The sequence below is a fragment of the Vulpes vulpes genome, chromosome 11 (genome assembly GCF_048418805.1).
Source record: "Vulpes vulpes isolate BD-2025 chromosome 11, VulVul3, whole genome shotgun sequence".
Lineage (NCBI taxonomy): Eukaryota > Metazoa > Chordata > Mammalia > Carnivora > Canidae > Vulpes > Vulpes vulpes.
Window position 1 is genome coordinate 23,293,423 of NC_132790.1, and position 16,927 is coordinate 23,310,349.

General features: G+C 37.9%; 1 protein-coding gene across 1 annotated transcript; it reads right to left on the bottom strand.

Annotated features, from left to right (window-relative positions):
- Positions 1–13,063: 13,063 nt before the first annotated feature.
- Positions 13,064–14,008, bottom strand: LOC112928599 (olfactory receptor 52B4-like). Its single transcript, XM_026010408.2, has one exon. The coding sequence runs from the start codon at positions 14,006–14,008 to the stop codon at positions 13,064–13,066; it is 945 nt and encodes a 314-aa protein (XP_025866193.2).
- Positions 14,009–16,927: the final 2,919 nt, after the last annotated feature.

Sequence of the window (16,927 nt, forward strand, 5' to 3'; positions counted from 1 at the left end):
TTGATTCCAGAATCTAGTTCTTTACTTTGGGCAGAAAACCTTGCCTACTAAATCAGAATCAATCAGTTGGAAACTCATACAAATTCAAGACACTGAATATAAAAACATATCTGTATCTGCTCTCACCCACTCCTCCATCCTCCTTATTGGAGGAATTGTCTCCCCTGTCAAAGAATAATCCCTCTATTTTTTCTCTGGACACCCAAGGAAGATTACCCTGAATATTCATACCATGGTCCTAGGCCTAAATTTTCAGTACATGCATGCACAGTCTAGGAAAACACAATATGAGAAATCTGATATGGAGAATCATCGACATGGCAAATAAATATATGAGAAGATAATCAACACCTTCTACCTCCTCACAAAGTGCAGAAGCATACCCGGGCTTGTGTAACCAGCAATAACAGCTAGTTAAACATAAAGCATTGTCTCCTCTGACCTAATGCAAGGATCAATTCTTTCTCTATGAATCAAATTACATGTATATTACATTACTTTTACTTTTGGTAATTAGAAATAAAAAGTACCCTGATGATTTCCAGTTATAAGGAAAGTCATTCTAGTCATCTAAAATTGTATGCTGAATTTCAAGGTTAAAGTTTTACCTATTCTCCAGATTCTCTGCTTTAGGCTTGATGTCTGTAATGCTAAAGGGGCATGGCTGACCTTTTTATATCCCTTCCTCGGGCTTCACCTCTAGCATTGGAGCAAGAGGAGGCAAAAGAAGTACAAGACAGGAAAATCCCATTATACTTGGGGAAAAGGCAGGAAATTACTCTGGTAGCTGGGAAAACACCTGGACAAAGGAAATCCCCAAAGCCTAGATGACCAAGACAATGCATCAACCATGGTTGGGTGTGTGTCAACATCTGTCTCATTTTGTTGGATAAATTTTGCAATTAACAGACAGGTACTCTGAGACAGGCCAGCTGGAAATCCCCAAACATAAACATGAATCGCCAAATGTTAAATATTAACAACTTGAAATTAAGATATTAAACTGAAAAAACAAATAGCTTACAACTGAGAAAAACAGTTGAAGATCACCAGACAAGAATTTAGTAATAAGTAAAACTGACATACTCAGAAATTAGTACATAACATATCTTTTTAAAATAATCAATCAAAGATCTTGGAATTCAGCATATTGATTTTTAAGATTAAAAAGTATAGATGTACTGATTAGGAGAATGGATAGCACTGTAGAGAGAATCACTAAGTGGATGGTGAAACTGAAACACAGAATGTAGCAGAGGAATCTACTAGAATTCCTTACAAATAACTTTGTTCCTTGCTTTTTCTACCTATTGTTTTCATTTTTAACAATGAAAACATAAATTATATAGAACAAACTGATAGTCACCAGAGGAGAGGTGAATGTGAGGATGGGTAAATGGTGAAAGGGACTGAGTACATCTGTCAAGTGAGTAATGTATAGAATTGTTGAATCACTATATTGTACACCTAAAACTAGTATAACACTGTATGTTAATTATGCTGTAAGTAACATTTAAAAATAAAAAATAAAAGTTGATGGAACTGGAGGGTATTATGCTGAGTGAAATAAGTCAATTGGAGAAGGACAAACATTATATGGTCTCATTCATTTGGGGGAATATAAATAATAGTGAAAGGGAATGGAGGGGAAGGGAGAAGAAATGGGTAGGAAATATCAGAAAGGGAGACAGAACATGAGAGACTCCTAACTCTGGGAAACGAACTAGGGGTGGTGGAAGGAGAGGAGGGCGGGGGGTGGGGGTGACTGGGTGGCGGGCACTTAGGGGGGCACTTGACAGGATGAGCACTGGGTGTTATTCTACATGTTGGCAAATTGAACACCAATAAAAAATAAATTTATTATTAAAAATAAATAAATAAATGTTTAAAAAATAATGAAAGCATACATACTTTGTGTAATTAAAAATAAAGATAATTTATAACTTAAAAGTAAAAAATAAACAATGTATGCTCATTATAGCATATTTTGGAAATTCAGAAAAGCTAAAAGATTCAGAATATTTTCTAAGAAATTAAAGCCAATAATCATTAAATAAATAAATAAATAAAATTAAAATTAATATTAAAACAACGAGATACCACTATGCCCCTACTAGAATGGCTAAAATTAAACACACTGACAACATCAAATGCTGTTGAGGATCAAGATTCATTCATTCCTGGTGGGAATGCAAAATGGTACAGCCACTTTGGAAAAGAGTTTGGCAGTTCATTACAAAGCTAAGCATACTATATGATCCAGTAATCACACTCATTATTTACCCAAAGGAGTTGAAAACTTATGTCCAGACAAAAACTTGCACACAGATGTTATAGAAGCTTTATAGAAGCGTTTTTATTCATAGTTGCCAAAACTTGGAAGCAACCCAAATATCTCTGAACAGGTGAATTAATAAACTCTAGTACATCCATACAATGGGATGTTACTCAGCAATATAAAGAAATAACCTATCAAGACTCCCCCAAAAATGAAGAAACCTTAAGTACATAATACCAAGTGAAAGAAGGCAGCACGTAAAGGTTACACAGTGTATTATTCCAACTTTATGACATTCTGGAAAAGGCAAAACTATGAAGATAGTTAAAAAAAATATATTATGCTGAGTGAAATAAGTCAATCAGAGGACAAACATGTGGTCTCATTCATTTGGGGAATATAAATAATAGTGAAAGGGAATAAAGGGGAAAGGAGAAAAAATGAGAGGGAAATATCAGAAAGGGAGACAGAACATGAAAGACTCCTAACTCTGGGAAGTGAACTAGGGGTGGTGGAAGGGGAGGTGGCGGGGGGCGGGGGTGACTGGGTGACCGGCACTGAGGTGGGCACTTGAAGGGATGAGCACTGGGTGTTATTCTATATGTTGGCAAACTGAACACCAATATAAAATAAATTTATAAAAAATATCAGTTGTTTTCAGGAGTTCAAGGAGAGCAAGAGAAGGACAAATAGGGAATGCACAGATACTTTTAGGGCATTAAAAAAACTGAATGATACTATAACAGTGGATATATGTCATACATTTGTCAAAACCCATTAGAATTGTACAATATGAAGGATATATGCTAAATTAAACTATGAGCTTTTATTAATAATGTATCAGTATTGGTTATTAATTGTAACAAATGTACCACACAAATGCAAGATGCCAATAATAGGAGAAACTCTCTAAGTAACTGAGGAGAGAAGTATGTATATGGGCACTCTTGACTTTCAATTTTTCTATAAACCTAAAACTGCTCTAAAAAATGCTGAGTGAAATAAGTCAATCGGAGAAGGAAAAACAGTGTATGTTCTCATTCATTTGGGGAATATGAATAATAGTGAAAGGGAATATAAAGGAAGGGAAAAGAAATGTTGGGAAATATCAGGAAGGGAGACAGAACATAAAGACTCCTAACTCGGGGAAACGAACTAGGGGTGGTGGAAGGGGAGGAGGGCGGGTGTTGGAGGGGAATGGGTGATGGGCACTGAGGTGGACACTTGACGGGATGAGCACTGGGTGTTTTTCTGTATGTTGGTAAATTGAACACCAATAAAAATTAATTAAAAAAAAAATACTTAATTTTTTAATGCAACTCCTGAAATTTAAAAAGAAAAAGGAAATCAGTGGGGGCACCCAGGTGGCTCAAGTTGGTTAAGCATCTGCCTTAAGCTTAGGTTATGGTCCCAGGGTATTGGGATCAGGCTCCCTGCTCTGTGGGGAGTCTGGTTCTCCCTCTGCCTCTTCCACTTCCCTTGCTTGTGCTCTCTTGCTTTTTCTCTCTCCTTCTCTCTTTCAAATAAATAAAAATCTTTTTTAAAAAACCTCAATGGATTGGTTAAATAACTTGTTAAATAGAGCTCAAAAGATCGTTTGAAACTTAGAGATAGAAATAGAGACACAAAAGGACAGTCTAAACACTTTGCAGGATAGACACAAAAATCATCTTTTAAAAACATTAAACATTATCTTAAACTCATAAGATATATAACTAAGAGATGCTGAACTCTAGGAAACAAACTGAGGGTTGCTAGAGGGGAGGAGGATAGGGGGAAAGGATAATTGGGTGATGGGCATTAAGGAGGGCACTTGATGTAATGAGCACTGGGTGTTATATGCAACTGATCACTAAATTCCACCTTTAAAACTAATTTTTAAAAATCTGAAATAAACTATATCTGGACCATACTTAGCAGTTAAAATTCAAAGATTATCAGATATTATAGAAACAAGAAATCCAATTTTACATGGTTTAGAGGATATCAATCTAAATCATGAACACAAAATGCTTGGCAGTAAATGATATAAATTGTTCACTAGAAGAACACCAGTAGAAAAGTTATGCAGCTATAATCATAACCCATTGAACAGTACTAACGATCTCAAGGTTGTGTCTCAAAGATCAGCTGTTTCAGAGAAAAAAAATATAATAATTACAAGAAGCAGGCAAATAATTACTGTAAGGAATTTAAATCTTTTCCTCAATAATTGTTGAATCATTTTTTAATTGGCATATATGTAGAAGGCTTAAACAGTACAGTTAGCTTATTTTACCTGTTATTTAACTCCTAAAACATTAAATTTGAACCACTTTTTATGAGTGACATACGTTACAGAAAAAAATTATGATATATAGAAGGACAATCATAAAAACTGAAAAATATACTAAAACTTAACAAATATGCTCCAGTTTTCTTATTATAGGACATTGGAGTTTGTTTTCTTTCCTTTGATTAAATATGAAAAAGTATACCATAAAAAAACTAGAAGAAATAATAATAATCATCAAATCATAGGCTGAAGAAAATAAAACAAGAAGACCCATAAAGAAAAAGAATGATGGATTTGAAAATATTTTATATGCTTTTTTTAGGTAAAACAAAAGCCAATCAAACCAACCAAATAAAATTACAAAAAGTATAATTTAAACAACTTGAGAAAATACTTTCAATAAATATTAATACCTTACGAAAGTTATATATCCTCACTGAGCTTCAAATTACATCTGTAAAGTGGATAAAATAAAAGCAATAACAAGTTTGATGTAAACATCCAATAAGGTATGAAATAAACTTTCACAGGTTCAATAAATGATTACTATTACTTCACAAAAAATATAATATCCCATGAACAATTATTCAGTGTATCGATTAACTAAATAAATTCAAATTAAAGAATAATGAAAAATGGTTTTACTCTGTCATACGGCAGATTTTTTTTAAAAAAGAATTACTTATCAAGTGTTAGTAGGGGATATAGTAAATTTTGGTACTTCATGTGTTTCTGATGAATGAAAATTAATAATTTCTCTAGATGCTTTTTTTGAACGTGACAAAGAAGCCGAAAATTTTCATACCCCTAACCTATAGTTTATTTTTTAAGGCTAGAAACATGCAAAGCTTAGTGCACAAAAAATAGATGAATCATACGCACAAAAATGCCTCCAGCACATCATTTATATTGTTACTGATTAGAAACACATTAGCATTAAAAAAATAAAAAGATGAACACTACCTTAGCTAGTGTAAAAAATAATTTTTATATAAATTTATTTTTTAATGATAAATTTATTTTTTATTGGTGTTTAACTTGCCAACATACAGAATAACACCCAGTGCTCATCCGGTCAAGTGCCCCCCTAGAGGTGCCCGTCACCCATTCACCCCCACCCCCTGCCCTCCTCGCCTTCCACCATGCCTAGTTCATTTCCAAGAGTTAGGAGTCTTCATGCTCTGACTCTCTTTCTGATATTTCCTATCCATTTCTTCTCCCTTCCCTTCTAATCCCTTTCACTATTATTTATATTCCCCAAATGAATGAAACCACATACTGTTTGTCCTTCTCCGATTGACTTATTTCATTCAGCATAATAACCTCCACTTCCATCCACGTTAAAGCAAATGGTGGGTATTTGTGTTTCTAATGGCTGAGTAATATTCCATTTACACATAAACCACATCTTCTTTATCCATTCATCTTTCGATTGACACCGAGGCTCCTTCCACAGTTTGGCTATTGTGGACATTGCTGCTAGAAACATCGAGGTGCAGGTGTCCTGGCGTTTCATTGGATCTGCATCTTTGGGGTAAATCTCCAGCAGCTTTTACTGGTGTTCAATTTGTCGACATATATAATAACACCCAGTGCTCATTCCGGCAAGTGCCCCCCTCAGTGCCCGTCACCCAGTCACCCCCACGCCCCGCCCACCTCCCCTTCCACCATCCCTAGTTCGTTACCCAGAGTTAGGAGTCTCTCATGTTCTGAATCCTTTCCTGATATTTCCCACTTATTTTATCTCCTTTCCCCTTTATTCCCTTTCACTATTTTTTATATTCCCCAAATGAATGAGACCACATAATGTTTGTGCTTCTCCAATTGACTTATTTTACTCAGCATAATACCCTCCAGTTCCATCCATTCCATTTACAATTGCACCCAAAAGCATAAGATACCTAGGAATAAACCTAACCAAAGAGGTAAGGGATCTATACCCTAAAAACTATAGAACACTTCTGAAAGAAATTGAGGAAGACACAAAGAGATGGAAAAATATTCCATGCTCATGGATTGGCAGAATTAATATTGTGAAAATGTCAATGTTACCCAGGGCAAATTACACGTTTAATGCAATCCCTATCAAAATACCATGGACTTTCTTCAGAGAGTTAGAACAAATTATTTTAAGATTTGTGTGGAATCAGAAAAGACCCCGAATAGCCAGGGGAATTTTAAAAAAGAAAACCATAGCTGGGGGCATCACAATGCCAGATTTCAGGTTGTACTACAAAGCTGTGGTCATCAAGACAGTGTGGTACTGGCACAAAAACAGACACAGATCAATGGAACAGAATAGAGAACCCAGAAGTGGACCCTGAACTTTATGGTCAACTAATATTCGATAAAGGAGGAAAGACTATCCATTGGAAGAAAGACAGTCCCTTCAATAAATGGTGTTGGGAAAATTGGACATCCACATGCAGAAGAATGAAACTGGACCACTCTCTTTCACCATACACAAAGATAAACTCAAAATGGACGAGAGATCTAAATGTGAGACAAGATTCCATCAAAATCCTAGAGGAGGGGGATCCCTGGGTGGCGCAGTGGTTTGGCGCTTGCCTTTGGCCCAGGGCGCGATCCTGGAGACCCAGGATCGAATCCCACATCAGGCTCCCGGTGCATGGAGCCTGCTTCTCCCTCTGCCTGTGTCTCTGCCTCTCTCTCTCTGTGACTATCATAAATAAAATAAAAAATAAAAAATAAATCAAAATACTAGAGGAGAACACAGGCAACACCGTTTTTGAACGCGGCCACAGTAACTTCTTGCAAAATACATCCACGAAGGCAAAAGAAACAAAAGCAAAAATGAACTATTGGGACTTCATCAAGATAAGAAGCTTTTGCACAGCAAAGGATACAGTCAACAAAACTAAAAGACAACCTACAGAATGGGAGAAGATATTTGCAAATGACATATCAGATAAAGGGCTAGTTTCCAAGATCTATAAAGAACTTATTAAACTCAACACCAAAGAAACAAACAATCCAATCATCAAATGGGCAAAAGACATGAACAGAAATCTCACAGAGGAAGGCATGGACATGGCCAACATGCACATGAGAAAATACTCTGCATCACTGGCCATCAGGGAAATACAAATCAAAACCACAATGAGATACCACCTCACACCAGTGAGAATGGGGAAAATTAACAAGGCAGGAAACCACAAATGTTGGAGAGGATGCGGAGAAAAGGGAACCCTCTTACACTGTTGGTGGGAATGTGAACTGGTGCAGCCACTCTGGAAAACTGTGTGGAGGTTCCTCAAAGAGTTAAAAATAGGACTGCCCTACGACCCAGCAATTGCACTGTTGGGGATTTACCCCAAAGATACAGATGGAATGAAACGCTGGGACACCTGCACCCCGATGTTTCTAGCAGCAATGGCCACAATAGCCAAACTGTGGAAGGAGCCTCGGTGTCCATCGAAAGATGAATGGATAAAGAAGATGTGGTTTATGTATATGATGGAATACTACTCAGCCATTAGAAACGACAAATACCCACCATTTGCTTCAACATGGATGGAACTAGAGGGTATTATGTTGAGTGAAGTAAGTCAATCGGAGAAGGACAAACAGTGTATGTTCTCATTCATTTGGGGAATATAAATAATAGTGAAAGGGAATATAAGGGAAGGGAGAAGAAATGTGTGGGAAATATCAGGAAGGGAGATAGAACATAAAGACTCCTAACTCTGGGAAACGAACTAGGGTGGTGGAAGGGGAGGAGGGTGGGGGTGGGGAGGAATGGGTGACGGGCCCTGAGGGAGACACTTGACGGGATGAACACTGGGTGTTTTTCTGTATGTTGGTAAATTGAACACCAATAAAAATTAATGTATTAAAAAAAAAGATAGAATCCAGAAGTGGACCCACAACTTTATGGTCAACTAATATTCAATCATGGAGGAAAGAGTATCCACTGGAAAAAAAGACACTCTCTTCAATAAATGGTGCTGAGAAAATTGGACAGCCACATGTAGAAGAATGAAACTAGACCACTCTCTTGTACCATACACAAAGAGAAACCAAAATGGATGACAAGAATCCATCAAAATCCTAGAGGAGAACACAGGCAACACCCTTTTTGAACTCGGCCACAGAAACTTCCTGCAAGATACATCCATGAAGGCAAAAGAAACAAAAGCAAAAATGAACTATTGGGACTTCATCAAGATAAAAAGCTTTTGCACAGCAAAGGATACAGTCAACAAAACTAAAAGACAACCTACAGAATGGGAGAATATATTTGCAAATGACCTATCAGATAAAGGGCTAGTTTCCAAGATCTATAAAGAACTTATTAAACTCAACACCAAAGAAACAAACAATCCAATCATCAAATGGGCAAAAGACATGAACAGAAATCTCACAGAGGAAGGCATGGACATGGCCAACATGCACATGAGAAAATACTCTGCATCACTGGCCATCAGGGAAATACAAATCAAAACCACAATGAGATACTACCTCACACCAGTGAGAATGGGGAACATTAACAAGGCAGGAAACAACAAATGTTGGAGAGGATGTGGAGAAAGGGGAACTCTCCTGCACTGTTGGTGGGAATGTGAACTGGTGCAGCCACTCTGGAAAACTGTGTGGAGGTTCCTCAAAGAGTTAAAAATAGGACTGCCCTACGACCCAACAATTGCATTGCTGGGGATTTACCCCAAAGATACAGATGGAATGAAACGCTGGGACACCTGCACCCCGATGTTTCTAGCAGCAATGGCCACAATAGCCAAACTGTGGAAGGAGCCTCGGTGTCCATCGAAAGATGAATGGATAAAGAAGACGTGGTTTATGTATATGATGGAATACTACTCAGCCATTAGAAACGACAAATACCCACCATTTGCTTCAACGTGGATGGAACTGGAGGGTATTATGCTGAGTGAAATAAGTCAATCGGAGAAGGACAGTGTATGGTCTCATTCATTTGGGGAATATAAAAAATAGTGAAAGGGAATAAAGGGGAAAGGAGAAAAAAATAAGTGGGAAATATCAGAAAGGGAGACAGAACAAGAGAGATTCCTAACTCTGGGAAATGAACTAGGGGTGGTGGAAGGGGAGGTGGGTGGGGGGTGGGTGTGACTGGGTGACGGGCACTGAGGGTGACAGCACTTGACGGGATGAGCACTGTGTGTTATTCTGTATGTTGACAAATTGAACACCAATAAAAAATAAATTTATTGAATAAAGAAGATTTGTGTGTAATCAGAAAAGACCCGAATATCCAGGGGAATATTAAAAAAGAAAATCATAGCTGGGGTCGTCACAATGCCAGATTTCACGTTGTACTACAAAGCTGTGGTCATCAAGACTCTGTGGTACTGGCACAAAAACAGACACATAGATCAATGTAACAGAATAGAAAATTCAGAATTGGACCCTCAACTCTATGGTCAATTAATATCCGACAAAGCAGGAAAGTCTTTCCACTGGAAAAAAGACAGTCTCTCCAATAAATGGTGCTGGGAAAATTGGACAGCCACATACAGAAGAATGAAACTAGAGCATTCTCTTACACCATACACAAAGAGAAACTCAAAATGGATGAAAGATCTAAATGTGAGACAAGAATCCATCAAAATCCTAGAGGAGAACACAGGCAACACCCTTTTTCAACTTGGCCACAGGAACTTCTTGCAAGATACATCTATGAAGGCAAGGGAAACAAAAGGAAAAATGAATTACTGGGACTTCATTAAGATAAGAAGCTTCTGCACAGCCAAAGAAACAGTCAACAAGACTAAAAGACAATCTACAGAATGGGAAAAGATATTTGCAAATGACATATCAGAGAAAGGAGAAGATCTACAAATAACTTATTAAACTCAACAGCAAATAAACAAACAATCCAATCATGAAATGGGCAAAAGACATGAACAGAAATCTCACAAAGGAAGACATAGACATGGCCAACAAGCACATGAGAAAATGCTCCACATCACTTGCCATCAGGGAAATACAAATCAAAACCACAATGAGATACCACCTCACACCAGTGAGAATGGGGAAAATTAACAGACAGGAAGCAACAAATGTTGGAGAGGATGTGAAGAAAGGGGAACCCTCTTGCACTATTGATGACAATTTGAACTGTTGCAGCCACTCTGGAAAACGGTGCGGAGGTTCCTCAAAGAGTGAAAAATAGATCTGCCCTACCACCCCGCAATTATACTACTGGGGATTTACCCCAAAGATACAGATGTAGTGAAATGTCGGGACACCTGCACCCCGATGTTTCTAGCAGCAATGTCCACAATAGCCAAACTGTGGAAGGAGCCTGTGTGTCCATCACAAGATGAATGGATAAAGATGTGGTTTATGTATATGATGGAATATTACTCAGCCATTAGAAACAACAAATACCCGCCATTTGTTTCGATGTGGAGGGACCTGGAGCGTATTATGCTGAGTGAAATAAGTATCGGAAACGGACAAACAGTTTATGGTCTCATTCATTTGGGAAATATAAAAATTAGTGAAAGGGATTAAAGAGAAAGGAGAGTAAATGAGTGAAAATATCAGTGAGGGTGACAGAACATGAGAGACACCTAACTCTGGGAAACGAACTAGGGGTGGTAGAAAGGGAGGTGGTAGGGGGGTGAGGGGTGACTGAGTGACAGGCACTGAGGGGGGAACTTGATGGGATAAGCACTGGGTGTTATTCTATATGTTGGTAAATTGAACACCAATATAAAATAAATTTATTAAAAAAATAATAAATTTATAAAAAAAGAAAAAAAAAAAGAAAGCCATGAGAATCAACCTGAGAGCCAGACAGGTTTTTCACAATGCACCTCACATCCTGTTCTGCCCTCATGATTTTATTGTTCCCAGTACAGAAGGTGCTAACAATGACACACATGGCGCTACATCTACCCGTCAAGAAATCTAGGGCAATGTGACTGTCCATCACTATTCATGCCAATAGGATTTGATGGACTCCCATATTCCATGTAGGACATACACTGTATCATCAGTAATATATGACCAATTACCAAAAGTGAAAGTCGTGTTATACAGGCTTTCTGATTTGTGCAATTTCCAGCCATTGGAACAGTTTTCTAATATTTGGAGTAAATTGTAAATCCTCCAAGTACTGTGCCCGAACAACAAAAGTGTCCTATTTGGGAACTCACATATAAGTTGGAAATTCCAGCTTTGGTGATTCATTTCATTGGATGAAATCCACTTTTCCCAGAGGGATTTACCACGAGCTTCAGTGATGGATGGCATATCCAGCAGTCAGAAAGACAGGGAGCCATGGAACCTGTTTGGCTATGTTCTGACCTAACAATGATTATAATTAGTATAAAAAGTATAGAAGAAGAAAAGAGGTGAGAGGGGTCATTCTGGGTGAAGAGCTACAAGAGTTCTGTGGAAAGCAGGAAGAATTGTTTTAACTGAGTGGATAGAAAATGGAGAAAGATTTAGAAGAGAATCTTGGCCCATTATCTTGAGTGGTAGTTGCACACTATCTATCATCATTTGCCTGTTTTGAAAGAACTAGATCAACTGCCTTTTCCTAAGACTGACTGCTTGCAGATTATCTCTGAGGAGCCTGTTTGAGAGCCTTTTTATTTTGACCAATTCTGAATTTTTAAAAAATATAATTAAAGTTTGAACTTCCCAGAGAAAAAAAAAACAAGGGGTAGTGGAAAGGGAGGTGGGTGGGGCTTGGGGTGACTGGGTGATGGGCACTGAGGGGGGCACTTGACGGGATGAGCACTGGGTGTTATGCTATATGTTGGCAAATTCATCTCCAATTTTAAAAATATTAATTAATTAATTAATTAATTAATTAAATGTCCTGCACAGAAGAGATCACTCCAGGCAAGTAAATCACTTAGGGAACATGTACCAAGGCAACACAACTGAACATGGAGAAATTAGAGATAATTTCTTGAGACTGAAGCGCAGATTGCATGAAAGTTGTATGGAAACTGTTGCTGGAAAGGAAGTATAAATTTACTCTGTACCACTTTGAGGGGAATGATTTTTGAGAAACAGATCCCAAAATGTCAAAAGCCAGGAGTACAGTTCCCTTAAGTCCTCTCAATGCCCATAATTTGAGAAAGCATATGAAGAAATGAAGGTTTTACATAGGTGCTCAGGCACATGGTAAGAGTCTCAGGGTATGACATAGCTCAAGACAGAAAACTCTCACTTCATATAAATGAGACTTACTACTATATTGTGTATTCCCAAAGTTGAGTTGAAAATTACAGAGTTAGACATTACAACTAAAGGGAAACCTGTCCCTTCTCCAAATAATGAGCTGTAAGTATCTCAGTCAACCCACAGGCCCTGTTTTCAGATTGATTGAGGTGCAAGTCTCACAGTCTCAGGTAAGTGCTCCAGGGGCCCATAACTCAATGAGCCATTTTTGCTAGGGACTCATTTCTTGTTCTCTGGCTCACTCCTGCAAAAGCACATCTCACAAAGGATCAAAGTTCCTGAGAAACCAGTCTCTGCCATCCTCACCGTCATTTCTGCTTTGGAAACAACACATAAATCACTTGGTCTCGTATCTGTTTTGTTTTGACCCCATAAATAATGGGGTTCAGCATAGGTGGAGCAAGCATGCTGACATTGGCCAACAGGATGTGGACATGTAGCGGGATGTGATGGCCAAAGCGCTGAGTGAGAACCGAGAAGATCCCAGGCCCATAAAAAAGAATGATGACACAGACATGGGAACCGCAGGTGTTGAGAGCTTTGTGGCGAGCATCTCGTGAAGGGAAAAGGAAGACAGCATGGAGAATCAGAGCATAGGAAACAAAAATGAGGACAATATCTAGGATCACTGTTGACATTAGGACAAAAAATCCATACCAGATGTTTACTCGGATATCATCACAGGCATACTTGGCCAAGCCAATGTGTTCACAGAATGTATGTGGTAGGACATTATTTCTGCAAAAAGTCAGCCTCTTCAATAGGAATATCATAGGAAAAATTGTACAATGTGCTCTCAAGAAAATAGCCACACCAATTTTCCCTATCAGAGAGTGAGTGAGTATCATGGTGTACCTTAGTGGGTAACATATTGCAATGTAGCGGTCAAATGCCATAATCAGCAAGATGCCTGACTCAGTAATAAAGGAGGAATGCTGGAAATAGAGCTGGGCAATGCAGCTATTAAGAGAGATCTTCCTACTATTACACCAGAAAATGGCCAATGCCTTGGGTTCTGTGGTTGTGGCAAAGACAATGTCAACTCCAGCCAGCATGCAGAGAAAAAGATACATAGGTTCATGGAGGCTTCTCTTGATGAGGATAATGAAGATGAGCAAACCATTTCCAAGGAGGGCAAAGATATAGGAGATGAGGAAGGGAATGGAAATCCATATGTGTAGGTCTTCTCGGCCTGGAATGCCCAGCAGGTAGAAGACTACATGGTTAACAACAGTGTGATTGAAGCTAGCCATATCTGAGGCAGGCCACTGTGGACTTTAATTTCACCTAATAGAGATAAAGAGAAATATTGATTATACACAAGTGTTTTGAGTTTTCTGATTAAATATATCTAATTAAATGCCTATATTTACCACTGTTTCTTCCTAAAACCCTATCAAAACATCAGTAAAAATCATCATAAATGTACAAAACAGAAGAGATAGCAGAAGGGACATTTTGAAATCAGTCAGATGACTAAGCAAATGGATAAAACTAATAGGTTTGAGTAAAAAACAAAAATCAAGATAACTTTCACTGCAGAACCCAGGTAGTCTCAAAAATTAGAGATATCAGGAACTTTTCTTAATAGGGATAAGGATAGGCTTTTTAAAGAACACCATTGGTGGAAAATCTGAAAGAAGCTAAACTTCTGGGTCCTCTTTCCCAACCTGTCCATCCAGGTACCACTTTCTGTACCCAGCAGAAAACTGGAGGATTATTTTCTGACGGAGTTAAGACTAAAGTCTCTAGACATGGCTGGGGTAGGGATAGTATGCTAAGAGCAGAGGATAAAATTAAAGACTACATGCTTTAATTTAAAATGAAACTCCATGAACTTCTGTTTATTTATGCCTGAGTGCTAGCTTACATAAACATATACCCAGAACTTCTAATTCATTTTTATTTAAGAATGAGGCACCAAAAAGTGAATCAAGGTGCTATGTGTAGGTATGAGATTTATTTAAGGAGAGACTTCCTGCCAAATTACTCCATTCCAGAACTTTACACCAAAGTAAATACAAAATTTGTAAGAGTAAAAAGCTCTTTAAAATTTTCAAAGATCTCAAAAGACTAACCTACTTTCACAGGAAGCTACTGGAAGAAAAGCACCATCAAAGTGAAGGAATCAACCAAAAATAGAGAAACATGGGCTCCAAATAGTTGCTAAAACAAAGTGCCACAATGCCAGGGAGGACATAGGCTATGAGAAAATGAGGGACACCTTCAAATAATGGTGAAGGTCAGCCACTATGGGGATTCCTGGAGTATCATGAGTCTGGATTGAATCAAGGGGGTAGAAACACCTTAAAAAAGTCTCAAAGGGAAAAAGGAAAAACTTATTTTGAAATGTAATTTATATTCCTAGTGGAAAGTAAACCATGTAAAAATTAAGCAAACAAAAAAACAGGCATTTACTCCTGGGAAGAAAATATTTTTGTACAAGAAATGTGACCATATGTCATGCATAATTCAGTTATGTATTTATGTTTACATTATTGTGATTAAGTATAATCTTAAAAATCATGATATACCTCTTAATAAAAGTCAAGAAAGGGAGATTAACGTGAGCCTGAATATGTATGTAGGCATTTGGCTGGGGGGCAGGGATTACATGTAGGAAAGCTAAATGCCCATCTTCCATATACAAAAGTCAGTAGATGACATAAAAATTTTAAAATAGGGGTCAAGAAATATATATATATATACTGTTAATATATGGAGGTAAATGATAAATAGTTATGTGTTAAAGTGATTTTCTGAGGAGCAACAGAGGTGAGATGGGATAAGGAAACTAGTTTATTGTAAAGACTCAGAGAACTTTTAGAGGTTTTAAACTAAGTGTATGTATAATATTCACAAAAATAAAATTAAAAACAAGTTATCTTAATAAAGTACCCAATTCTTCACCTAAAATAAATTTGTAAGTCATAACTGAAAGTTCTCCTCTCTCTCTCTCCCTCATTCTCTCTTTCTCCCCTCATTTTAATTTCTGAAGCTAAAATATTCCCCTTCTCCTTGGATCCCAGATTTACCCTCCCAGAGAACATAGATTGGCTCAACTGAACTGATGAAGCTCTCTCCTGAGAGAAGAGTCTAAGGAAGCTGGCATTTGAGGAGGCAAAGACAGTCTGATGGAGAGGTTGGCTGCAATAGACAATTGCCTTCTGCAAATTGCATGGTCATACAAACGCTGTAAGAAAATACACTTTCCAAGAAATGCCACATTCCTAGGGGAAATAGAAAAGTGATACCCAAAACAATTAGAACTGCATAGAAAATGAGCGGGAAATATCAGAGAGGGTGACAGAACATGAGAGACTCCTAACTCTGGGAAATGAACAAGGGGTAATGGAAGGGGAGGTGGGGGGGTTTGGGGTGACTGGGTGACAGGCACTGAGGGAAGCATTTGACGGGATGAGCACTGGGTGTTATACTATATTTTGGCAAATCGAAATCTAATAAAAAATATACCAAAAAAACTGCATAGACCTAATGACAAAGAACAGAGCTGGAGATCAAACACAATAAAAAGTTGGGACAGAGAAGTTCTTTCAGAAGCTGATGAAATCTTTGAGAAAAGGAACCACTAAGGGGATTTATTTTGTTTAGAGCCACAGAGAAAAGGCAAGGGGTTGCAGAATGGCCTTTGGAACAGCTACTAGTCCTATTCCAAATTATCTTAAATACTCTTCCTCATGTTTCCTTCTTTTTTTTTACACGTCTTTTAGATGTTTTTAATCTGTGTGACAAAATGCGAAGTGTACAAAAAGCACTGCTACATGGCAAAGTATAAAGGTTGTCTTGAGGGTAAGCATTTTAATTAAATCACTATTTAATTCATGAGTTTTGAACTAGCCCCCTTTTTAACAGAACATTATTTTTACTTGAAAGAATAACTGACAGACAACTGTGGTTATTCAGACTCAGGTTTGGGGCAGACATTCTCTAAAAACAGTGAGCCTAAGCACTTTAAGGGAAACAACTGACCGTATCTGTTGCCAATGATAAAACTTAGGCTTCCAAGAAAATTAGAATCTCATGTCTCCTTCCAGAAGAAGATTCTCTGAGCCTGCCCCAGGCAAAGCACCCCGCTTTATACTGCTGAGTGCTTTCCCTGTCCTTCTCCCCTGAAATTTCTTAGAATCTGCCAAAGGTAGCAGTGCTTTGCC

Excerpts from the sequence above, each read along its gene's own strand:
- LOC112928599 (XM_026010408.2), bottom strand. The coding sequence starts at position 14,008 with ATGGCTAGCTTCAATCACACTGTTGTTAACCATGTAGTCTTCTACCTG.